The sequence below is a fragment of the Myotis yumanensis genome, unplaced genomic scaffold (genome assembly GCF_028538775.1).
Source record: "Myotis yumanensis isolate MYYU_CA2020_CCGP unplaced genomic scaffold, mMyoYum1.0.hap1 SCAF_9, whole genome shotgun sequence".
In the NCBI taxonomy this organism is placed as follows: Eukaryota; Metazoa; Chordata; class Mammalia; order Chiroptera; family Vespertilionidae; genus Myotis; species Myotis yumanensis.
In genome coordinates, this window is record NW_027223760.1 from 83,402,812 (window position 1) to 83,427,689 (window position 24,878).

Here is a 24,878-nt window from a genome sequence, read left to right on the forward strand (position 1 = left end):
TGCTGCCAACGGCTGGTTACTTGGCCGATTTCAGTGTGGAGAGTGTGGAACTTCACTTATTTTTATTAGTATTGTTCTTTAACCCTCACCCGAGGCTATTTTCCCATTGATTTCCTCCGGCCAGGCTGCTAAGGTGGGATCATTAGCATCAGAAAAAGGCCCGTGGGTGACCTGTGACCTGACTCTTTCCGGAGCCCCTCCTCTGCCCGGGGCTCCCACCCCTCCCTGGCTGCCCTTCCCCACCCGGCCTCCAGAGCCAGGAGCCTTCCAGAGCTGTGGGCAGGGCCAGGTGCCGGCCCTAGGGGTGGGCAGCAGCGGCGGAGGGGCATGCATTCAGCGCTCCCTTCCCTAGGAACACCCAGCCCCCCGACCCCCTCTCTATCCACACCACCCCCCCTCCAGGCTCTGTCCCCCGCCAAGCTCTGTGCAGCCCCCCCACCCCCACCCCACCCCCGCGAGGCTCTGTCGGAGAGGCTGAGGGTCGGAGAGGAATAAAACCCAGGCAGGCGGTGCTCACTCAGGCCCCTGCTGCGGGGGAGACAGACAGCTGGCACTTGGATTTGGACCAAACGATCTGAACAGGATCCGTATGGACGCTGTAATGTAGTCCATTATATACAATGTATACACCCTGTTTATTTGTTCCTAAATGTACACAAATATAAGCTGTTCGTCATGAATATAAACAAACTTTTATTTAAATACACATAAACAGCCACAAATGCGCGCGCACGTGCACACACAGCTAAACGCTCAGAACACACTGGAGCGGGACCAGGGCAGCCTGAGCTGTCCTGCCCGGCGGGGGAGGGGACACCCTAGCGAGACCGCGGCGGGGGAGGGGGGGGGCAGCAGCTGGAGGCAGCGGAGGCAGCGGAGGCAGCGCCAGGCGGCCCGGAGGCCGTCCTGGGAGATACCCGCAGGCTGCGCTGCAGGCGCGACCTCCCGGGCCATGCGCACAGGTAGGAACCCGGCTCCGGGTGGGCGCCGGGCCCGAGGCCTTGGGCGCCGGGGCGAGGACTGGTCTCCCACTTTGTTAATGAGAACACGGGGACCAGCTGGGAGGATGGGGCGGGCCTCTGACCGCATCCAAGTTCAGGGTCCAAGAGGAGCACCTGCCCCCGCGCGGGCCGCTGCAGGCTCCCCAGCTCCCCTGCGTCCTCTAGGCCTTTCCTTCCCAGGCCCCGGAACCACGCGAACCGGACCTGTTTGTAGGTCCGACTTTCTCAGGACCCCGACTCTCCTCTGTGGCTTTGGGGCGGGTCAGGAGGCGGGTGAGGGTGCAGTCCCAGCAGAGGGGCCCCCGTTCCCCGTGTGCTCGGACCGGGGCCGCGGGGCGGGGCCCACCGGGAGCCCCCGCACCCTGGGTATGGGCTGCGTGGGGGAAGCTTCCGCGGGGGTGCAGGGTCGTCCCAGGTGCCCAGCGACACCGGTCACTCGCCGCTCCTTCTGCCACCTCCCTCCTGCCCGGGGCGGCCCCTCCAGCCACGCCGCCCCCGCTCCCGCCCCGCAGCCGCGCCTCCCGCCCCCACCGGCCAGAGGGGGCGCTGCCTCCGGGGGCGGAGGTCCGCGGGGCGGGCGGGGCCGGGCGGGGGCGGCGGAGCCGGCGGGCGGGGGCGCGGCGCACCTGGCTCCGGCCCCTCCCCGCGCGCCGCCCCCGCCCCCGCCCGCCGGCGCCGCCAGCCCGTCCTGCCTCCTCCCCGGCGGCCCGCGCGGCGGACGAGGGGTCAGCGCGGAGGGAGTGGGTGCGGCGCGCTCCGCACTCGCCGGCCGAGCTCCATGGACGCGCCCTGCGCCTCGGCGGCCAAGCCCCCCACCGGGTAAGCGGGCGGCCGGCGGCGGGGCGGCGCCGTGGAGGCGGCGGGGGACCCGGGGAGTGTGCGGGGCACCGGCTCGGGGCGCGGGGAGGACACGGAGCCGCGGGGCAAGGGGCGCCGGCAGCCGCGCTGGCCCCGGGCCGGGCGCCCCGACTCTGGCCCTCACCCCGAGCGCGAAGCGGGTTGTGGACTTTGTGCGCCGGGCGGTTGCCCCGGTGACAGTGTCGGGCGGAGGCCGGAGCCCCGCTCGCGGGCGTGCGCGCGCCCTTTCCGGGGTCCCCGCGGGCAGGTCCCCACCGCGCCCTCGCAGTCCCTCGAGCGCTCGTCCCCGGGGCGGGGGTTGCGGGGGGGCGTTGGGGGCCTGGCCTCCGACTGCAGCCCCGTCAAGGCCGTGCCTGGCGCCGGCCCCCCAGCCCGGCCCCCTGTCCGGACCACAGCTCCGCGGGAGAAGGCGGCTCGCGGGGGGGGGGAGGGGGGGCGGGCACCGGCCTGAGGTTTTCATGACGATCGCCCCGCACCCCGGACTTTGTTGTCCGGGTCCCCGGACAGTGGGCAGGGCGCGGGGCGGGGCCGGCTGACTCGGGACCCAGGCCTTGGACCTGAAGCCGCTGCCCGCACCTGCGCTCCCGGGTGTCTCCACCCCACGCCTCGCGGGTGCGGGTCCCGTGCCTCCTCCTGGAGCAGCAGCCCTGCCCCCTCCCGGACGAGCTGCAGTTGGAGCCGCGGAGTCCCCAGGCCGCGGGGCCTGGGCGGCGGGCGGGCGGGCGGGCAGGTGCGGCCGGGAGGGGTGGGGAGGGTGAGTCCAGCGAATGGCACGAGGGGCAGCGGCACCTGCTCCCCGGCCCGCGCTCCGCTCAGCAGCTGCTCGCGCCCGGCCGCCCTGTCCCCCCGGGGAGCCCACTGACTCACCCTGCGGGGCGCAGGCCTCCCCGCCCGGTCAGTGAGAGGGACCCACATTGATACCCCAAACCCAGCCCTTCCCACCCCGCGGGGCAGGGGGCCAGGCCGCAGAGCGAGTCGTGCTGAGCCGGGAATGTTGACAAGAACTTTCTTTTTTTTTTTTTTTTTTTTTTTTTTTACGGAGCACTGAGTGCGGTTATGTAATTCCCTCCGAACAAACAGGTCTTCCCCAAAGACAGTGCGGTGGGGAGTCCCTGCCCGCTGTCCGGCCGCCTTTGCCCGGAGCAGGCCGGGCGGGGTTCCCTGTGAGTCTGTGCGTGGTGGCCCGTTTGGTGAGCGCGTTAGGAGGCCGATGGCCTGTGAGCGCAGGAGAGGATTTCGGAGGCCAGCCTGGCCCTGGGAGTGTCTGCTAAGTCCTGGGGCGACTGACTGCAGGGGGGCCTTGGGCCCCGCACCGCACCCTCTCCATTGGCGCTGGCCGGGTCAGGTTCCACTGTGTGTGCTCCCTGCGCTGCGGGGCCTTCGCCTCCGGGCCCCAGGGAGCCAGGACGGCCAGAGGACACTGGCCCTGGGCAGGTAGAGGTGGACTTGTCCCTGATGCTCCAGCCTCCGGTCTGCTTGTTTGAACGTCTTTGCCCAAGAAACATCGGCAGGTGGCTGCATCGCCTGTTACTCCCAGTTAGTTTATCAGTTGTCACTTGTTTTAGGGCCTTTAGTGAAGAGACAGCAAGAACATAACCATAGGGCCCGGCCGGCGTGGCTCAAGGGTTGAGCGTCGACCTATGAACCGGGAGGTCAGGGTTCCATTCCCGGTCAGGGCACAGGCCCCGGGTGCAGGCTCCATCCCCAGTGGGGGGCGTGCAGGAGGCAGCTGATCCATGATGCTCTCTCATCGTTGATGTTTCTCTCTCTCTCTCTCTCTCTCTCTCCCTCTCCCTTCCTCTCTGAAATCAATCTATATCTACATATTTATATACCTATAAATCTATATATTTATATGTCTGTAAGGCTATATATCTATATACATCTATATCTATCGATATACATACCTATATAAGAAAATAGCAACATGCTTCTATTTTCCAGGCAAGAATTACCTGTTTATTCGGAGGGCGAGTTAAAATCCGAGGCAAGCACTGGTTGTGGGCTTTTTTAGTCTTTTCTGTACCGTAGGGGCCTGGCTCGCCCACCAGGAGAGAGAGGGAGCGAGGTGTCTGGCTTCGGAGCGGCTGTGGCCGGGCCTCCTGGTGGCTCTTCGGGGCCACGGTGTTCCTCTCCGGCCGCTCCGCTGTTGCCTGAGAGCCAGGCCGAGCTTGCCTCGAGCTCCAGGGAGGTGACCACGGCTTCTCTCGGGTGCTGCCGCCACGGCTATCAAGTCAGACGAGCGGTCGGTGACCAGTGTTCCCACGGAAGTCGCAAACAGCACTCATTCTCGGGGAGGGACGGGCCAAGGGGGTGGGGGGGGGGGAGGAGATTTCAGGAGCGTGCTGGGTCCAGGAAAGCCCTCCTGCAGCCGGTTGGAGCGACAGAGAGATTACTGAGTGCAAACTCCCGGATCGAGTGCCTGGCTGAATTATTAATAGGTAGTTATTCCTTATCTTTGCTGAGAACACACAAATGCATTTTTAATTGGGTTGAAATTGTATATTTTTCTCTGTAATTTTATTAGAAACAATGACATGACTAACTGCACTGCCTGGGAAAGTTATTCTTTTTTTTAAAAAAATATATTTTATTGATTTTTTTACAGAGAGGAAGGGAGAGGGATAGAGAGTTAGAAACACCGATGAGAGAGAAACATCGATCAGCTGCCTACTGCACATCCCCTCCTGGGTATGTGTCCGCAACCAGAGTACATGCCCTTGATGGGAATCGAACCTGGGACCCTTCAGTCCGCAGGCCGACGCTCTATCCGCTGAGCCAAACCCGTTAGGGCTGTTATTCTTTTTTGTTGTTGTTAATCTTCACCCGAGGATATTTTTCCATTGATGTTTAGAGAGAGTGGAAGGGAGGGGGAGACACCGAGGGAGAAAGAGAGAAACGTCGATGCCAGAGAAACACATGGATTGGTTGTTGCCTCCTACATGCACCTCTGACCGGGGCTGGGGATCAAGCCTGCAACCAAGATACATGCCCTTGACCGGAATCGGAACCGGGACCCTTCAGTTCACGGCCTGGTGCTCTACCCACTGAGCAAACTGGCCAGGGAGAAAGTTATTCTGTCAGGAAGGAGGATGGATACAGAAAGGAGCCAGCAAGTCAGACGTGGTGTGACTTGAAGGAATCTTAGAGCTCGGTTGAAGTATAATAGCTGACAGACCACAAGGGAAGGCAGATGGTCTTTCGGGAAAGTTTTAGAATATATTCAAGCCCAGTTAAGATGACCTGCTTCCTTCTAGTCCAGTGGTTCTCAACCTCGGCTGCACATTAGAATCACCTGGGAATCTTTTTAAAATCCTGATTTCTGGGCCCCATCCTCCAGAAATTCTGTTTCTTTGTTATGGGGTGGGGCCATAACATTAACAACAAAGAAACAGAATTTCCGGAGGATGAGGCCCAGAAATCAGGATTTTACAAAGATTCCCAGGTGATTCTAACGTGCAGCCAAGGTTGAGAACCACTGCTCTAGTATGTTTCCTTCTGAGACCCACCCCAAGAGCCGGTGGTGGAACACGGGGATCAGTCTCCCACTGACCTCTGTGATTCAGAGGTAGAGGGCGTGGGGTTTGGCAGGACACGGGTCAGTCTGATTCCGTGGAGGCGACACACGTGTGCGTGGACTGGAAGGAACTCGCGGTGGCGTGAAGTGTCGCAGCAGCCGGCACATGTATGTGCTCAGTGGCTGCCTTCGAGCGCGAAGCTGATGTGGAGCTCAGTGGAAGCTTGCCGATCGGGTTCATCGCACGGGAGCTTCGTGGACACATAGCCGGGGTTCCCTTCTTAATAATTTAATCAAGTTGTTAGGACGAGGAATAATTTTTTAAAAATGTAATCGGAGTGGGGAACCTGAGCTTATTAAGTATAGCAGGCCTGCGCCCCACAATGGCATTTGCCATTCCGCTCTGGAGTATTAACAGGTGTACCCCCCAATACCATGTTGAGGTAGGTCGTTTTCTGGGCTCTTTGGCCACCGTGTTAGAAAATGTGTTTCTGTTTTTTAAAGTGGTAGCATGTGTCATCACTTGTCCCATTAAGCTTTCCCATTTAATTTGAGCTCTATTTTTAAAAGATGCACTTCTGAGCCATTCCTTTTTCTTTTTTGTTTTGTTTTTTCCCTATTAAGTTTATTGGGGTAACATTGCTTAGCAACACTCTATGCATGAGCTCTTCTTTCCTAGTATGTTGGCAGTTCATCTGAGAGCGTAGCAGTTGGGCCTTCTCTGATGTGAAGTGGAAAGTAGGCCCAGGAATTTTATTCTTTTGTAATTATAATTTTCCTTAACAAATGAGAGGCGTCGGACATGTCCCCGTCACAGTATCAGATCATCTCATTGCCTTTTAAATACTCCCCAGTGGCTGTGGGTGTGTAAGGATGATGGGGCTAAAGTATGATTAGGTCGGTGCCGCGCTGGGCCGCCCCGCCCCGCCTTCGGAGCCCTGGCTGCGGCCCAGCCCCGTGCCCGGCCCGGCGGGGGGGCAGCCACACATGCAGGTCTGGGTGCAGGGCCCCTTTCATTTGGGATCTGGGAAGCGAAGTCATAAGATGTGTGTGCACCCCGGAGTGCTCCCATCATTATTAAGAAAACAAGATTATAGGGCGTCTCTGCAGACCATAATGAGCGGCTGAGGTCTCGAGGCCTCCGGTGCTCAGCTATTAAATGCATCACCCAGCGTCGGTTGGATCAGAAGTCCTCAAGGGTGAGCAGAGATATTCGATCCCAAGTGCGTTCAGATTGAGGCTGCGCCTGTTTAAAATACAGGGGCGCTCGGGTCTGGTTTAGGCTTTAACTCAGTGAAAGCTCTTAGGAGAGGGACCGAGTGTTTATGATTCGGGCTCCGTCCTCTCCCATCCACCTGTAACCATGGGGGCTGTGGACTTCGGGGGCTGGTTAATTTTAGTTGCACATTTTCAGTTAACTTGACACTGTAACGAAACCGAGATTTGACGTATAGGAATGCTTTTATAAATCCTCATCTTTGTACTGTGTCTCTACTTAAAAGATTTACTACCACTTGTATGATCGGCTTAGAGCAGTGATGGCGAACCTTTTGAGCTCGGCGTGTCAGCATTTTGAAAAACCCTAACTTAGCTCTGGTGCTGTGTCACATATAGAAATTTTTTGATCTTTGCAACCATAGTAAAACAAAGACTTCTATTTTTTATATTTATTTTATCTATTTAAATGCCCTTTAACAAAGAAAAATCAACCAAAAAAAATGAGTTCGTGTGTCACCTCTGACACGCGTGTCAGAGGTTCGCCATCACAGGCTTAGATCTTGCTGTATTGATACTGTGCCTTTATTATCCATTTTAAAGTTTAGCCCTCCCCCCCTTTTCCCTTTGCTTCCTCGCTGTCCCTCACCTGTCCCTCGGGTCCGCTGCTCAGGGCCACGCCCGGCCTCAGTGCCTGCTCCAGGGCAGGCCGCGCTCCGTGGCTTCCCCGCGTGTCTCCCTGGTTTAGTACTTGCACCCGCCTCCTCCCGCGGCCCCGGTAAACGTTCTCACGTGTGATTTCCGTGGTTTCGTTTGCTGTGCGCGAAGCTAGTGATGGGATCCTTTTCAGGACCTCAGGGTGTTGGTGCCAGATGAGACTTGGCGACGAGCTGGGGCCGCAGCGAGGTCTGCCTGGCCCACTCCTGGCTGGGCGCCAGGCGGGTGCAGCTGCTCCCGGCCCAGCTGGGGCCCCCCCCCCCCCCCCCCCGCAGCCTTCCTCCCGGTCCCCACTTAGCTGTCTTCTGAAGCCCAACTTCAGTTAAATCAATTCCACAGCTAGAACATTTCCATTTAAAAAAGGGGACAAACAGGAAAAGTTTCTCAAGCTACCGTGCAGGTGCGGTTTATTCAGCTCATTTGACTAGACAAGCTCCCAGAGCAGGAACCTCCCAGCAGCTCCCTCCCCAACAGGCAGGACTGGCAGAGATCAGGCACTGAGTCCCTAGCCCCGCCCCCAGGATTCCTGGGGCCCACACCCCACAGCGGGCCAGGCCCATCTCCTCCTGGCTCATTCGTCTCCCCGTCTTCTCAGCTGGCTGCCCCCGAACCCCGACGGGGACCCAGTCTCCGTGTGTTTCGTGTTCCTGCCGAGCGTCCTGGTGGTGAGAGAGGGCGGTGGCTGCCTGGGCTGGGCAGGGCCGCGCCCTGAGCCCAGTGCCCTCTGCTTGGTCACTAATCCTGTCAGATCCCAGGCTGACCGGCCGGCTCAGAGGGAGGAGCGCAGGCCGGGGACTGGGAAGCCTTGGGCCCGCCTCAGCCGTGCGGGACTCACCGTCCCTCCTCAGGGCCGGTCTGTGTTTGATTTTCTAGCTCTGGCCCGTTCCCCACGGTGTCTGCACACTGTGCACCCATCCCCACCCGTGTGCGCAGGGCCCGGTGCCTCGTGTGCTCGCCTCGGCCCAGGCCTGACACCTGCCATTTGAAGCCTTGGAGGGCCCGGCCGGCGTGGCTCAGTGGTTCAGCGTCGACCTATGAACCAGGAGGTCACAGATCGATTCCCGGTCAGGGCCCAGGCCCAGGCTGTGGGCTTGATCCCTCGCAGCGGGCGTGCAGGAGGCAGGCGATCCATGATTCTCTCTCATCATTGGTGTTTCTATCTCTCTCCCTCACTCTTCCTCTCCGAAGTCAATAAAAACATATTAAAAACGAAGTTTTGGAGAAGTGGGCGCAGAAACAGGCTTCGGCAGGCTTTGCTGAGGGGTCACCTCTCACCCTCTGGGAGGACCCGGAGGGCGGACTGGCAGGGACCGGGCTCCTCCTCACCCTAAGGGCCCAGGTCCTGGTACCCCGGTTTCTTGGGAGTGGGTGCCCCGGGCAGGTGCTGGCCCCGTGGGAAGCTGGTCCGAGTTTGCTCTGAGCACAGGCGGTGGTGCAGGGCCCGGGGTGGCACGGGCGGCTGCATGCCCTGCATCCTGGCAGGAAGGTGGGCGTGCCCGTCCCTCCCAGGGGGGCTCTGCACTCAGAGTGCAGTGACGGCTGGGCTGTGTCTGGAGCAGGTCGGGGTGGGGGGGGCACAGTTTTCCTTCCTGATGTCTCTGTTGGCATCAGCCGCACGGCGCCTGCTGCTGCTGCTGGTTGAGAATGGATGTCAGCCAGGAGGGGGGAGGGAAGAGGAATTCTGAGTCTGGGCCCTGAGGGTGTGGGGAGGAGGGAATCGGGGCCCTGCTATAGACCTGGGGGGCGGGGGGTGGACAGGAGGGTAGGAGGGCAGCAGGGCCGGTGGGCAGGTGAGAGGAAGCCTGTCTAGAATGAGGTGGTGTCCGCCTCCCTCTGCGCTGGGAGAGGCCGAGCAGCCAGAGAACAGAAGGGCAGCACGGGCTGTGTCGACCCGACAGGCACATGGGAAGAGCTGCAGCGGTTCAGCCAGCAAATGAGGTGCCTGTGGGCTGTGTGCCTGCGATGTGGGGTGTGTGTGTGTGAGTGTGTGAGCTTGTATGTATATGCATATGAGTGTGAGAGTGCGTGAGAGCTTGTATATGCATGTAAGTGTGAGTGTGAGTGACTGTGAATGTGTAAGCTTAGGTATGCATTTGAGTGACCGTGTGAGAGTGTGTGAGTGTGTGTGTGAGTGTGACTGTGAGCATGGCTGTGGGTGTGCATGTGAGTGTGAATGTGTGATGGTGCGTATGTTGTGTGGACGTGTGTGTGAGCATGTGTGCGTGACAGTGCATGTGAGTGTGAGCGAGTGTGGTGGGGACACGCTGTGGGTGGGAGGGAAGTGAGGCTGCTGGAGCAAAGCCGTGGGTTCCCAAATCAGCGTTTTCCAGCCTCGTGCTTGGGCGTTGAGTTAAAAATAGCCCGGGTGGGAGTGAGCGCAGCAGACGCATCTGTGTTCCCGCGGCTGGTGGCTGAGGCTCACATGGAGACGAGTCGGCTGGAGCCCGGGCTGCGGGCCCCACTGATGTTCGGTGAGGAAAGCGTCGGGGGAGAGACGGCCCGCGGCAGCCGGGATCTCCCATGGGCCGCCGAGAGCCGTCTGGCCGGGTGCCCGCCCGCCCTGCGTCTTGCTGTCTGTAATTATCAGCTGGAGTCGGTTTGGGGTGAACTGGAGACTTTCTACCTCCCACCCTGTGTCTAAACCACTTCTTACATAATGTGGTTACCGCGGGGCCTGACCCGGACACACGCAGGGAGGGGATTGCAGATCCCCGAGGCGCTGAATCACCTAATTACACGGTCACGTGTCCCCGGCCCCAGCCCCAACCTGGCCCGTCCTCACCTCCCAGTCATCTCGCTCCAGGTCCCCGGTGCGACTGTCACCTGACCCTGACCCTGGGTCTGCGCCTCGCCCCGTGGTCATCCCATCACGGGACTCGGAAGCGGGGACGCGGTTCCCAAAGCCCCGATTCCTCACGCCCCCGTCCGCTCTGCGCAGGCGATGGGTTCGGTCGCTGCGTTTGAACCACCGGCGTTTCTCATCCCTGTGGCTCCTCCTCGTAGGGACACTCGTGAGGCTGCCACTTGGCTGCCACCGTGCGAATGCGTGTCTAGCGGCCGGACTCTTGTGACCCTTAGGTGGGGATTTACTGTTGGAAAGAGCCCGGCCGGTGTGGCTCTGTGGTTGAGCATCGACCTAGGAACCAGGAGGTCAGGGTTCGATTCCCATCCCCAGTCGGGGGCGTGCACTCTCTCTATCCCTTGCCTGCCGTGTGGGCGGCAACCAATTGAGACACATCGATGTTTCTCTCCCTGCCTCTCCTCCTCCCTTCTACTCTCTCTGAAAATCAGTGGGAAAACATGCTCTGGTGAGGATTGAGTAAAAAAGTAATGATTGATTGCTCTCACGATGCCCCCCTCGCCGGAGCGGCGGCCTCTCCGCGTGGGCTGTACGGCCTGCAGGGCGGTCGGGGGGAGAGACCTTTGCTCCTTGTCCAGCTGCTGGTCCCGGGGCAGCAAGACTCCGTGGAGGCGTCCGAATGGCCACCCGGAGGGAAGCATGTTTGAAATGCTCTCCTGGTGCTGACTTCTCATTCTCCGAGGTCACAAGCGCTCTCGGGGGAGGCTTAGCCGTTAACTGCGGTTCAGGGAGGCGGGGGTGACTAGTGTTTAAGCTGGGCTGGCTCTGATAACACACTGCGGGGGGGCGGGGGGGAAGGGGGGGTCCACACGTCACCCTCATGGCATTTGTACCTGGATAGGGCGTGTTCTTGTTTTCTTCTTTTTATTTTTCCTCAGGTGTTTTTATTGATTTTTTTTTTTTTTAGAAGGAGAGGGAGAGAGAGAGAATCATGGATTGGCTGCCTTCTGCACGCCCCCCACTGGGGATCGAACCCGCCACCATGGCATGTGCCCTGACTGGGAATCGAACCAGTGACCTTTCAGTGCACAGGGTGACACCCCACCAGCTGGGCCACACCGTCCGCGGCAGGGTGCTGGTCTTAGAATGCTAAGTATTCGTTGACATTGAGACGAGTTTTCATTAATTTTGTACGTGCAAAGGGGACGTCACGGGGGAAACGATTTCACCAGATGTGACTGTGTGCCTGTCCTTGGGGCAGAGGGGAAGTGAGCCCACCCCTGGCTCCGCACGCAGCCTCCGGCATGGAGGGCTAGGGTTTTCGAGAAGAACGGGAGGGGCAGCAGCTGCCTGGTCACTCCCCGTGAGGGTGAGGGCGTGGACATAGGGAAGATGGGCACGACAGAGAGACAGCCCTCTGTCCACCCTCTGCCACGGAGGCTCGGCACCCTCTTCGTCCCTCGCTCCCTGGGTCCGAGACGGCATGCTGGGGGCCGCCTGTGCTGGTGCAGTCTCCACTGCCGGGGCCTGGATGGGGCCCGGGGAGCCTGGATCCACTGCTGGGATCTGGACGGGGCCCGGGGAGCCTGGATCCACTGCTGGGATCTGGACGGGGCCCGGGGAGCCTGGATCCACTGCTGGGATCTGGACGGGGCCCGGGGAGCCTGGATCCACTGCTGGGATCTGGACGGGGCCCGGGGAGCCTGGATCCACTGCTGGGATCTGGACGGGGCCCGGGGAGCCTGGATCCACTGCTGGGATCTGGACGGGGCCCGGGGAGCCTGGATCCACTGCTGGGATCTGGACGGGGCCCGGGGAGCCTGGACCCACTGCTGCAGTCTGATCGCTCCAGTGAGTGAGTCCGTGGCTGTGGCGGGAACAGTGGCCGCTCCTCAGGGCCCGCCCACGTTGCCTGTGGTCATAGTTGCAGCATGACTTGGGGAGGGTGAGCCAGGACTGCGCGGGCCAGGGAGTGAGTCACCGCCTGTCCGTGGGGCGGAGGTGCCCTTGACACTCCGGGGCCAGCTTTCTGCTGTGTCCGTCTTCCTTTCCAACATGGTGGCCTGTCATTCCCGCGGTCACTGAGCTCGGGCCGGCCCACGCCCTGCACGCTCCGTGGGCCGCGGGGCTGTGACATCCAGGGCATAAGTGTTCCCATGGCTGCCCCTGCGGAGCCGCTGGAGCGGGAAGAAATCCAGGCACTTCCTCCAGTGTCACTCCTGAGAGGGGGCTTGGGGAGGGGCCGAGCGGTGACTCACAGAGGACTCTGTCCGGGCACTGGGCCCTTCAGGCCAGTTCAGGGGGGGTGGACGGGGCGTGGCTGACAGGGAAGCTGGGGGGGGGGGTGGAGTCCTCGGTGGGGGAGGGGAGGCGGGCGGAGAAGGCGAGGGACACTCCCCGAGGCCAGGGCGGTGCAGGTGCTGGTGGGCAGGTGTCTGCCTCTCCCCAGCTCCCACCCACGTAGCAGCAGACCCCCTGCTGTTGGGAGGCTCCGGCTCAGCTCACAGTGCTCGGATGTGCCCTTCCTTTAGCCCTGCAGCAGCCTGGGGGCGAAGTGGGTGCTGCCATTTCTCCCATTTTTAAGGAGGGCGACCAAGCTCAGCCAGGCCCCGCCGCATACTCGTGGGCAGTCGCCCTGGGGCTGAAGAAGGTTCTGGTCGAAGAGGAGGTGGTGGGAGAGTTTTCTGGAACTTGAGCCCCGGGAGCTCAGCAGGTCCTGGGAGTGCAGCCCCGAGGGAGGAAATATATATATTTAAAAACCCAAGAAAGAAAGCAAAGGCCAGCTTAAGTGTTCACTTGCCCTCATTCAGTCATCTTGTAGTATTTTAGGACAAACTCCGAATTAAAGTCATCTACTGGGATTGTTTCTGCGTTCTTTTTTTTTTGTCATACTTTCCACGTTATGGGTGTTTAAAAATTAAAAGATCCATGTTTGCTGGTGTAGGACCCTTTTAAATTTTATTCATGTAATTCACTATGATTTTGGAAAAATATAAGTGATAATTAAGATCCACCCACGTGGGCACGTTGTCCCTGACCTGACAGCCCCCCTGTACAAGCGAGGCCAGTTCCGGAACCAGAGGGCGGGCGAGCTGCAGGCGGGCTCAGACGGGCCAGGACGCGGGCCGGCCCTCCTGCGGGCGGGGCTGAGATAAGGCCGTTTATTTTTATGAAAGAGGTCCCGCTGAAGCAGATCCTAAATAGAACAAAATAGAACAGCCCGCCAGACGCCGGCAGCTAGGCGCGGAGCTGGAAATACCGCCACAAGATTAGCTCAAGGAAGCAGACGCCACAAGGCTTCTCAATGCGGTTTCTCTTCCCAGTGAGCAGCGAGGAGAGGGGACAGCGCAGACCCAGCGGACTCTCCGCGCTGGGCGCGCCTCGGACCAGGGACCAGTCAGCAGGAGAGCTGAGGAGCCCGGCCGCATGGCCCGGCGGTTGAGTGTCGGCCTATGAACTAGGAGGTCGCAGTTCGATATCCATTCGGGGCGCAAGCCCGAGCGGGGAGGGATATGGATGTGCCGGAGGCAGCCGATCAACGATTCTCATCATTGATGTTTCTCTCTCTCTCCCTTCCTCTCTGAAGTCAGTCAATCAAATAAATTTTAAAAAATGTATTTTAAAAGAGAAAGATGAAGAGGCCGCGGTGGGGCCAGTCCGGGGCTCGGCGGCAGCCCTGGGACACGCGGTCCGCGCAGCCCTGAGGAGAGCGAGAGGCACGTGCGGTTAAGGCACAGGGTGGGTGGCCCCGGCGGGTGCCTTCAGCGCCTGGTCACCAGGGTGCCACGCGTGCTTTGCGGCGGGGCCTGATCTTGCGTGGCCGTGCCTGGTGGTGCCGATGGGACGGGGCAGGGGCTCCAGGGGCTGCCCACACCCACGGGTCTTTCTCTTTCCCATCACTGAGCAGCACGTTTAAAAAACAAATACATTTGATAATAACTTTTTAAATGTTTTTAAATTGATTTCAAAGGGGAAGGGAGAGGGAGAGAGAGAGAAACATCCATGATGAGAGAGAATCATGGATCGGCTGCCTCCTGCACGCCCCACACTGGGGATGGAGCCTGTGACCCAGGATGTGCCCTGACCAGGAACCGAACCCTGACCTCCTGGGTCCTAGGTGGACGCCCAGCCACGGAGCCGCCCGGGCCCCGGGTGTGTGTGTGGGCAGCAGCGGAAGCACACGGGCCGCTGAATGTGGACGCATGTTTTCGCTCTGGGAACTGTCACCACAGCCGAGATGGAAGCGTTTTCTCTCCCGGCCAGAGGTTCACGGTGCCTCTCCGCCCGCCCCCTCCCTCCACCTGCCCCTGCTGACCCTCGGTCTGTCACCGTCTGTTGGTCTGCATTTTCTAGAACCTTCTGTGAGTGCAGTGTGCCGTGCACACTGGTGTTTGTCCAGTTCTCCACTGGGCATCGTCGTGCTGTTCGTGCACGCCACTCGCTCTGTGCTGTGACAGGCGTGTCACCCGCCACGGAGACTCGGCTTGGCTTCTCCCGCCGCCGCCCGCAAACTCCCTGGACGGCCTGGCCCTCGCTGGCCCGGCCCGGCCGCTGCTTTGCCTGTGGCTTCTGAAACCAAGTTCCCCAGCCATTACCCATCAGGTTTCCCAGTGTGACCCATGAGCTGTGCCCTGGCCCTCAGCGTCCCCGGTCACCCACAGCACCTGTGACGGGCGTGGTGACGGCCCGTCCTCGCGGGTCCTCGTGGGTCCCCGTGGGTCCCCGTGATGGTGCCTGACGCCTGCTGGTTCTGGGCAAGGGCAGGTTCCCCCTCGCACAGGTCCTGCCTCTCCAACTCAGCTGGACACTGTGGCCCCGGAGTGACCGCGGCTCATGCGTGCGTTTCTCTTCCCAGCGCTTCCTGCGGCGGCTCCCTTGTCCTCCGCTGCGCTTGTCTCCGTCGCACCCGTGTCCCCCAGGCCTTGGTGCAGGCCCGGGTCCAGGAGGCTAGTGGAACCGGGGACCAGGAGCCAGGCCGGGGGGCGGGGCGGGGAGCTCTGGGCCGGGCGACTGGGCAGACGGTGGGCCCGGGAGGCCGCGCTGCCCTGGCGTGGGGGGTCGTTAACGTTCCCATCTGCCGTCCCTCCCGGCTCCACTTCATGGCTTCTGGTGCTTGGCTGAGGCTGCTTCCGGGTCAGTGTGTTCGCCGGGAGCTCCGGCCTGTGGCCGCCCCGTCTTGGCCTTGGTTTGTTGGCTGGTCTTCCCAGGTGAGCTGAGGCTTTTCTGCTTCTTCACGTGACGCGTAAATGTGGGTCGTTGCCTAGACGTGTGGGACGTTCTGCTGTGATGTTCTCGCTTTTACTGCAGTCTTAGGAGGATGCTGACTTGTTCTGTTGTTGGGCGACTGACCCCATTGGGTCCGTGTGACTTTCTGCCCAGCTTGTCTAGGTGACTGTTAGTTCTGCTCACGGGGCCTTGGCCTGGTGTTCAGATCTCCCATCTGTGTCTCCGGGGGCCAGTGTGGGGCCTGGGGATGGTCTGTCGCATTGTTCCGGTCTCAAAGCCAAGGCATCTGCAGAGGGTCCCACGCCCAGGGGTGCCATCTGAAGATGCTGGGGGCCGGGGAAGGGATGAGGGGGGCAGGGGGCGGGGGGCGGGGGGATGTGAGGCACTGAGGGCCTGAGGGCGGGGGGCTGCTCTGTGGCACTGACTGTGCCCACCGCGCTCTGCCTTGGTCCAAACCCACAGACGGTGCAGCGCCCGGAGGAGGCGTGAGGCCGCGGGTGATTCTGGCTGCTGATGTACGTGTGGGCTCTTCAGCTGTGGCCAGTGGGCTCTCTGCGAGCGGCGTCCACCTCAGGAGCACCAGGGGGTTCAGCACCTGCTGCTGAGTTCGCTGTGAATCTGCAAGTGCCCTAAAATTCAAGCCTATTAATCACACACGCACACACGCACACGCACATGCCGCACACACCACACACACACATGCTACACTCACGCGCACACACACAGACACACACACACACACACATGCCAAAGGATCTCATTAAACAATTGTAGGGCCTGACAAATATAGTGGAAAATTTCAGGCAGTTTATTTAAAAGCAAAGAGGAGCCCAGCCAGTGTGGCTCAGTGGTTGAGTGTCGACCTAGGAACCAGGAGGTCACAGTTTGATTCCAGGTCAGGGCACAGGCCCAGGTTGCAGGCTCCGTCCCAGTGTGTGGGGCAGCTGATCGATGATTCTCTCTCATCATTGATGTTTCTTCCTCTCTTTCTCCCTTTCCCTCCCTCTCTGAAATCAATCAAAAATTTAAAAATCAATCAATCAATAAAAGCATTTTAAAAATAAAAGAAGGACATGAAGTGGTCGGGGTGGGGTGGGGAGTGTAACGCACTTTCGGAGGCATCCCGGTAAAGGCCACACGTTTCACGGCCTGTTTTGCAGGCGGCACGCGGCTGGGTTCGATTCTCCCACACGTTTCTTGGGCTGTTTTTCTTATTAGAATTGCCCAGGTTTTAGAACCTGATTTTAAGGACGTTAAGAGGTCAGGATTCAGTGGGACATGTAGAGCGTGCACAATCCCTTCCGCGTACCTTAGTTGTGTGGCCTCCCCACACACGGATGATTGATTGTTAGCAAGCGGAGCCTATGGTGCTGGCTGGTGTGCACAGGGCGGGCCCGCTAGTAATTTGAGAGGGACAACAGCTGTGCCCCTCCTCAGGGCCACGGGGGGGGGCGGGGTGCGGGGGGCATGCAGGCCACATGTGCGTGGGCGCAGGGACGGGTCAGAGGGAAGCGAAGAGAAGTCGGCCCGTGGGCTGGGCCGCCGCCCGGCGGCTTCTGTAACTGCCAGTCCTCTCCAAACGGGAACCATCTCGAAACAGACTCTGCGTGTGAGGATCGCCCCTGTTGTCTGCCGCCCTTGGTTTTACTACTTTCGTGGTTGTTGTGGCTTTTAGGAGCGCGGGCGGGGAAGGGGCTGATGGGCCGCTGGCGCTGGTCTGGGATGGCAGAGCCGCTAAATATAGCGCCGCCTCCGCCTCCGGTGTGGCCGGGAGGGCCGGTGGCCATACATGGGGCCCCGCTGTCTCCGCTCCCCGGCCCCTGGGGCCGCGCTCAGCCCCTGACTCGCCAGCGCGGTCACCCTGTGTGGGCTGCGTGGGCGTGGGCGTCGCTGTGAATGCGGAGCTTCTAAATTTAAGGACCGTTTGGCGCGGGTATCTATTTCAGGGCGCGGATTAGGGTGAGTGTGACTGTCCCTAGGCGTCCCCGGGGACCACCTTCCCATCGTGTGTGTCTCCGGGGCATCTCGCGTGGGCACGGAGAGGAGCTGAGCGGAGCGCGTGGACCGATCCGCTCTGCTGTTGCGAGTGGGTCCTCTCGCTTCCCGCGTCCTCAGGCGCGGCCGCGACGCGTGGCTGGGCGTTCAGCGCGTTCGCCGAGAGCCTGTAGCAGGGAGGGGTCTTGTCCGCCATCTGCCTCAGTCACTGACCACTTTCCACCTGCCCTCCCTGCGCTCTGTGCTCACGGGGCTGCGTCATTCGGAGCGCTGGTCGCAAACCTGGCAGGGCGGCCTCTCATCTCCACTGGACAGAGCGACACTGCAGTGCAGCGAGAACGCTCCCTCCTGCATCTGTCCAACAGTCCATCCGGCCATGGTCTGTCCAACCATTATCCATCCCTTATCTATCTAGCTATCTATCCATCCCTCCATCCATTATCTATCCATTATCTATCTAGCTAGCTATCCATCCCTCCATCCATTATCTATCCATCCATTGTCCATCCATTATTCATCCATTATCTATCCATCCCTCCCTCCATCCGTCCATCTATCCACTGTCTATCCATTATCTACCTATCCTCCCTTCCTCCATCATCCATCCATCCATCTCTCCACCCATTGTCTATCCATCCATCTATCCATCCATCATCCATCCATCCATTCTTCCATCCACCCATCCATTGTCCATCTATCCAGCCATCATCTGTCCATCTCTGTTATTTGTTATTAGCTATATACACAAAGGTAACTGAGGTGTGAATTAGGGCCACAGAATATGTATATTTTTAAATTAAGGATCATTGACCCACAGAGGGAAAAAGGGCCACATAACAACTTTAAAAAATTATGTTTTCTGCCTGGCCGGCGTGGCTCAGTGGATTGAGTGTCATCCATCCACCAGTCAGGACGTACTGCGTGGGTGCGGGCTCCATCCCCAGTAGGGGCGTGCAGGAGGCAGCCGATCTATGATTCTCTCTCATCATTGATGTTTCTCTCTCTCCCTCTCTCTGAAATCAATAAAATCACATTTAAATTTTTTTTAAAGAAGTAAGCATTCCAGTCCCATGATTTGCTCACTGACAGCTTTATTGAGACCTAACACATAGGCCATCCTGTCCACCCACTTGTTTCTGTGGATTTAAGATCCAGGAAGTCCCTGAGTAACTTCAGGCCAGAAGTAGGGGATCATCAGCTCAGCTACTGGGTCACCTCCCTCCTCGGTGTCCTGAGGGGGTGACTGTGTAGCGACCACTTCCTGTGGGGTCTGGAGTGGGGTTTTCCTGGGGCACCAGGGGTGGGCGGCCGGGGAAGGGCCGCGTGGAGCTGCCTGGGTCGCAGTGCCATCTGCCCGGGGACGGTGAGCCTGGCCGGCTGGCGTGGAGGTGGCCGTGCTGACCAGGTGGCCACGTCCCCCGCTGCCTCCGCAGAGGAGGGTGCTGGGGCCGGAGCCAGGACGGGGCCTCCCCATCCGGCAAGGTCAGCACTTCGAGACGGGCATGACCCAGGTGCTGCCCAGCCACGTCCCCCCACACTTGGCAGCCCTGACCCGCCCCGTCTCCCCTTTGCTTGTGAGCTCCATGGAGCCCAGCCCTGTACGCTGAAGGCCGGACATGGTCTGGGGCCGGACTCCTCCCCACTGGCCCCGGGCACCTCAGGGTCCGTCCATACCAGAATCAGCGTAACAGAAGGGTCTGGGCCTGGCCAACTGCGCGAGCCACCCCGTATGGGCACCTCCCCGCCCCACCGGCAACCCCCTCCCAGAGGAGGCACTGCACCCTCTCACTGCCCAGAGATGCCGGTCTCCGCGTGGCAAAGACTTGGAGTGGAGAACGTCTTTTATTTTTTAAATATATCTGTATTGATTTCAGAGAGGGAAGGAGAGGGAGGGAGAGTTAGAAACATCAATAATGAGAGAATCATGGATCGGCTGCCTCCTGCACGCCCCCCACTGGGGATGGAGCCCACAACCCGGGCAGGTGCCCTGACTGGGAATTGAACCGTGACCTCCTGGTTCATAGGTGGACACTCACCCACTGAGCCGCGCCGGCCGGGCTGAGTAGAGAACATCTTATCACAAGTTCAGAATGTGCCTGCCTGGGCGTGGGCCCCGATCCTGAGCTCAGAGCTGCCGAAACGGATTCCCCAGATTCCTGCTTTATCAGAAGTCAACGAGGCGCCGCCTCCCTGCACGAGCCTCCTGGCATCCCGAACGCCGGTTTCCACAGGCAACACGCTGCCAGGTTGGTCTCAGTCCTTGTATTTGTCCCGGGAAAACCGACAGGCTGCTGCATGGACCACAAATGAGGAGGGCTAAGGGCTTCTTTCTAGAACAGAGAAGCCCAGCCGGGCCGGCATGGCTCAGTGGTTGAGCCTCGACCCATGAACCAGGCGGTCAGGGTTCGATTCCCCGACAGGGCACATGCCCCGGTTGCGGGCTCCATCCCCAGTGTGGAGTGTGCAGGAGGCAGCTGATCCCTGATTCTCTCTCATCATGGATGTTTCTCTCCCTCCCTCTCCCTTCCTCTCTGATATCAATAAAAACATATATTAAAGAAAATAAAATAACAGACACGTCCAGAAACCCCGAGGGGTAGATACAAGGAGAAAAGAGAGACGAGGAGGACATGTGGCCACAAGATGTGCTTCAAACACCCTCCCCTCGGGGAAGGGGCCGGAGTTGCTCTTCATTCCTGGAGGCTCCTGGGTGGCTGTGCTGCCCCTTGTCCCGCCGGGTGGGGTGGGGACGCCCGTGGAATCCTGAGCCCCAGCAGGTGGAGGGCGTGGGGCTGGGGCACCTCTCCTCTCTGCCCCGATGCCAGGAGCAGCCCCAGGAGGTTTGTCCCTGAGCCGCCGCGTGGCCAGGTTCCAACAGCTTTCTGTCTGGACAGTGACATGGGAGTTTCACCTGACATCACACGTCATGGAATATCCTCCCTGTTTGGATTTTTCCTCCCAACCGTTTTAATTTTTTTAAAAATATATAATTTCAGAGAGGAAGGGAGAGGGAGAGAGAGAAACATAATGGTGAGAGAGAATCTCTGATCAGCTGCCTCCTGTACGCCCCCTACTGGGGATCGAGTCCACAGCCAGGCTTGTGCCCTGACCAGGAATCGAAACCATGACTCATGGGTTCCTAGTGGACCCTCCACCGCTGAGCCACACCGGCTGGGCTGCTCCCGGGCATCTTAATCGTTTAGGGATGACAGGAAGTAGGCGGAGTTCTTCCACGGACGGGACCTGTCGGCAACAGTCCCCACCCCCCCGTCGAGGCTCACCCCCTGGTTCCCCAAGTCGGCCCACAGCACCGTGAGGCAGTTTACACGCCAGGAATCAGATCCACTGGGGAGTCTGTTTTTCAGAAGGTCCCCCCATGGACCTACTGTGCACCGAAGCTTGTGAGCTGGTGCATGGACCCCCAGGACCCTCGCAGGGGTACCGGGGGCGGGGCCTTCGGGCCAGCGAGGACACCGGCACCTGCGGATGCCCGTGGATGCCCGAGGCCTGTCCGCGTTCCCAGCTAACAGCGCCCACAGCACCTCCGCAAAGACTTCAACTCCACAAAACTCAGTGAGGCTTCCGCACCGAGCACACTGCAGATTTCCAAACCTGAGGTTCTCGTGTTGTTGCCTTTCTTTGGGTTAAACAGTAAAATACACCTCAGGCTCCTGGAGCATCTGAGCACATTGCCTGGGGCCGTCCGCTCTCCCTCTGGGTGACTCCTCCCCCGCGTGCTTCCTCTCCCCGGTGCGGAGCCTGGTTCCCCAGGAGCCTGTCCCTGCCGAGCTTGGTCTCACGGTGGAGGGATGGTGCTTGCTGAGTCCGCTCAGCGTGCTGTTCCTCCGGGAACATGTGTGTCCGCACGATCTCCGTTTCCTGGCACAAAGCGCCGACTCTCCCAGTGACGAGCCGAGTGCACGCCAGCAGCTGCTCTGTCTCTGCCAGCACGCTCCCCGCGCCCCGGCCCGCCCTCCCAGGAGGCTCCGAGTGCAGGCCTGGCACACAGTAGGCACAGGGTAGATGCGCGCATGAAAGAGCATATTGAGGGGCTCGGGCCTCCGGCCAAGAATGTGCGTGTTTGGAGGGGACCTTGTTCTGAAGTCCCCGGCCCGGGCTCTGCGCCCGCCCCGCGGGGCTCTGCAGTGTCGGGTTGTATAAAGACGCCTTTCTCGGCGAGGGCTCCCCTTCGCCTCCCTGAAAGGGGGGCCTTTCACGTCGCCCCGAGCATCCTGGGCCTGCTCCGGCCCAGGCTGTGCTTGGCAGCTGGTGCGTCTAGGACAACACAGGTGCTTCACAGCCCGTCTGTCTCCTGGGCCGTGAAGGGACGCTGGACGGTGGGGTTCTCTCTGATTTTCTGGCCGCTGACTTGATTAAGTCCAGATGGAAGGGGGAGAAGCCTCCCCCAGGGGGGCTGACAAGGCCCAGTGTCCGCGAGCCCAGCTGCCGCCTGCAGAGGGTGGCTTTGGGGCCAGCACCAGCCACATTCAGTGGGCACAACAGAGCCCACCCTGTCTCCGAACCAAAGAGTCTTTGATGGGAGGGCTGGCATGACTGTGAGCATCTCCTTTCTCATGGAAATGCTGGGCAGACGCATGGACAGTGTCTATAAACTATAAAATTCTGGTCAGTGTGGCTCAGTGGTTGAGCATCAACCTATGAACCAGGAGGTTGCGGTTCGATTCCCGGTCAGGGCACAGGCCCAGGTTGTGGGCTCAATCCCCAGTAGGGGGCATGCAGGAGGCAGCCGATCGATGATTCTCTCTCATCATTGATGTTTCTATCTCTCTCAACCTCTCCCTTCCTCTCTGAAATCTATGTATATAAAAGGCCAATATGCTAAGTGTCCAACCATCCGACCGGTCGCTATGATGCTCACTGACCACCAGGAGGCAGATGCTCAATGCAAGAGCTGCCGAGCTGCAGTGACTAGGCAGCGGCATTCTCAGGTGATGCACCCTGAAACCAGAGAGGAGGGAGCCCGATTTCTCATGGGGCCATGCGATTCCACCTTCGGCCGTGGGTTATGTTGTTCCTGGGGGCACTGTCGGCCCCGAATCTGGTTGACTGCACACGTGCGTTTGCGTTCCACACCCTGTACGACAGCAACTTTGCAGAGTGCCTCTCGCACTCTGGGACCCCTCGGGGGATGTCGGAGATCCGGTTTCTGCCTGATCCCTGCAGGCCAGGCCGAGGGACCCCACCTGCCGGAGGGACCCCCGCTCACTCCACAGATGCTGGGGAGGGACCGTGGGAGGTGGGCTCCAGGGCGTGTCTGGCCCATCTCGCCCAGTCCTGCCCCACCAGCCACCTACTAATTAATTTCCTTTCAATGTGCACAAATCCATGCACCAGGTAACTAGTCAACAATAAAAAAATATATATTAAAAAAGAAACTACAAAAGAACTCATTACTTTCCCAACTCTGGCTCCGACTTCACAAAATCAGGGATTATTGAGGGGAGCCAACGCCATGGTCCTGTCGGCTTGGGTTTAAGCTCCATCTGTCTTGTCTGTTCCCTGGAGGAGACCAGGAGGGAAAGGAGCAGGGCCCTGGGGTGGACTTGCTGGGGCCGGCGCCCTTGCCCGGGGCCCTGTCCTGCCACGGCCGGCGTCCCGTGTCGGCAGGTCCTGGTGCACCCACACCGGTTATGGCTTCCACTGGGAGACCCTGGTGGCGGCTGTGCCTCGTCCCTCCTGCCCCAGAGGAGCAGGGCCTGACCCCCGGTCCCTGAGACCTGACACGATCTAGGACCCAGGAGTGGTGGGGACGGTCTCCTTCCTTCCACCGACGTTCTCTGGGAGACACAGGAGCTCTAGGACCGTCTGAGGTGGCTCCTCATGCTGTTACTCCTCTCCCTCTAGTTCCATCTTTTGTAAAATGGGGTGACAGCACCCCCTTATCGGGCGGCCCTGGGCCTTGAAGGAGATGCTGGGCCCTCGTGTGCGTTCCTAGTTAGCGCCCCGTAAGCGTGGGTGTCTCCCTTCCCGGTTTGGAGGAGGGACAAGGCTCCCTGTCAAACGCTCTCTGAGCAGGGAGCCATTGTGAAATGTACCCCCGCTGCCAGAAAGGTGTTCAGTGACACTCGGATCCTGTCTCCATCAGCCACACCATCCAGCCAGACCCGTCTGGCCGGTTGTGTCCGGGCCTTCCCGGCAGGCCTGGAACCTGGGCCGGCCGGCTGGCTGCGGCTGAGCCTGCACAGCCCACCTGGGACCCCTGCCTCCCAGTTTCCTGGGCCCCCACCTCTGCGGGGACCCCTCCCACTGCGGTGGAAAAGACGCACAGCTCACCTGCCCATGTACCTGAGGTGCTGCTTCTCGCCCACGGAGCGCTGACAGGATGCCATTATGGCCATTTATTTATCTATTTATTTATGTTAATTTTCGTTTTCACCCAAGGATGTTTTTCCATTGATTTTTAGAGAGAGTGGGAGTGAGAGAAACATCGATGGGTTGCCTCCTGCACATGCCCCGACCAGGGCCCGGGTCGGGGAGGAGCCTGCAACCGAGATATGTGCTCTTGACCAGAATTGAACCCAGGACCCTTTGGTCTGCAGGCCGACGCTCCATCCACTGAGCCACACCGGCCAGGGTGAGGGTCATTTTTTTGTGCTGAATATTGGTTGTGTCCCTTTTCATCCTTAAACTTCCAGGTTGCAGACAGCTGGGTAAACATGCAGACAGCTCGGCCGTGTGGCTGGTGTGAGGTCCCAAGGTGGCTGACGCGGGGGTGCACCTCCCAGAGGCGGGAGTCCACACGGGCTGCTGGGGCCGTGGGGATCCACTCTGCCCGGCTCTTTGGTGGCCCAGGTGCAGCCACTTAGGACACAGGACGTGGGTCACGAGGCCTGTGCCCTGACTGGTTCATAGGTCGGTGCTCAACCACTGAGCCACACCTGCCTGGCCGACCAAGGTCTGCCATGATGAGCAGGGTCCTGCGGCCTCTCAGAGGTGGAGGCCTTCTTCCAGCGGGGCCAGCGCAGCGTGAAGGCGACAGACAGCTGGTCTACCCTGTGATGCTGGTGACTCACCCCGGGGCCTGGTCACTGGTAACTGAGGAGACAGACACGGGAAAGGCCACGCGTGGCTGATTGACTCTGTCCCCAGGGAACGATGGGTGCAAGTCCAGAAGAACCCGCTGGGGGCTTAAAAAACTTCCACCATTAAACATATCTTCCACATTCTTTTACGTTTAATCCCGTCTTTAGACCTTTATAGAGACTGGCTAAGTCGCGGGGTGTTCAAACGAATATAAACTGCAGCAGAGGTACCGTGTGTGTCTAGGACATAATCTTCCGAGAACTACCAGTTCCCTGATGGTAAAACGGGGAACGCGTTCTCACGTGGGCACCACACGCTTCCAGGGCACACGTGTTAGACGGCACGCCGCCCGGTGCGCAGCCGCCTGGCCCTGCCCGGGGGAGGATGGAACGGGTGACTCAGGGGAAGGGCCCGCAGTGCTGAGGCACCGCGTGGGGCGGGGCCTGCGTCACACCCAGCCCCGCCCTCCGCCCTGGTCACGGGCACCGCGACCTTTGTGCCCTGC

General features: G+C 59.9%; 1 protein-coding gene across 1 annotated transcript in view; it reads left to right on the top strand.

Moving 5' to 3' along the window:
• The first annotated feature begins 1,682 nt into the window (after window positions 1–1,682).
• The window catches only part of COBL (cordon-bleu WH2 repeat protein), a 93,330-nt gene continuing 70,134 nt past the window's right edge, over window positions 1,683–24,878 (top strand). Inside the window, 1 exon segment of the mRNA XM_070424826.1 lies at window positions 1,683–1,820. Within this exon segment, the coding sequence (XP_070280927.1) occupies window positions 1,780–1,820 (41 nt within the window). The 5' untranslated portion in view covers window positions 1,683–1,779.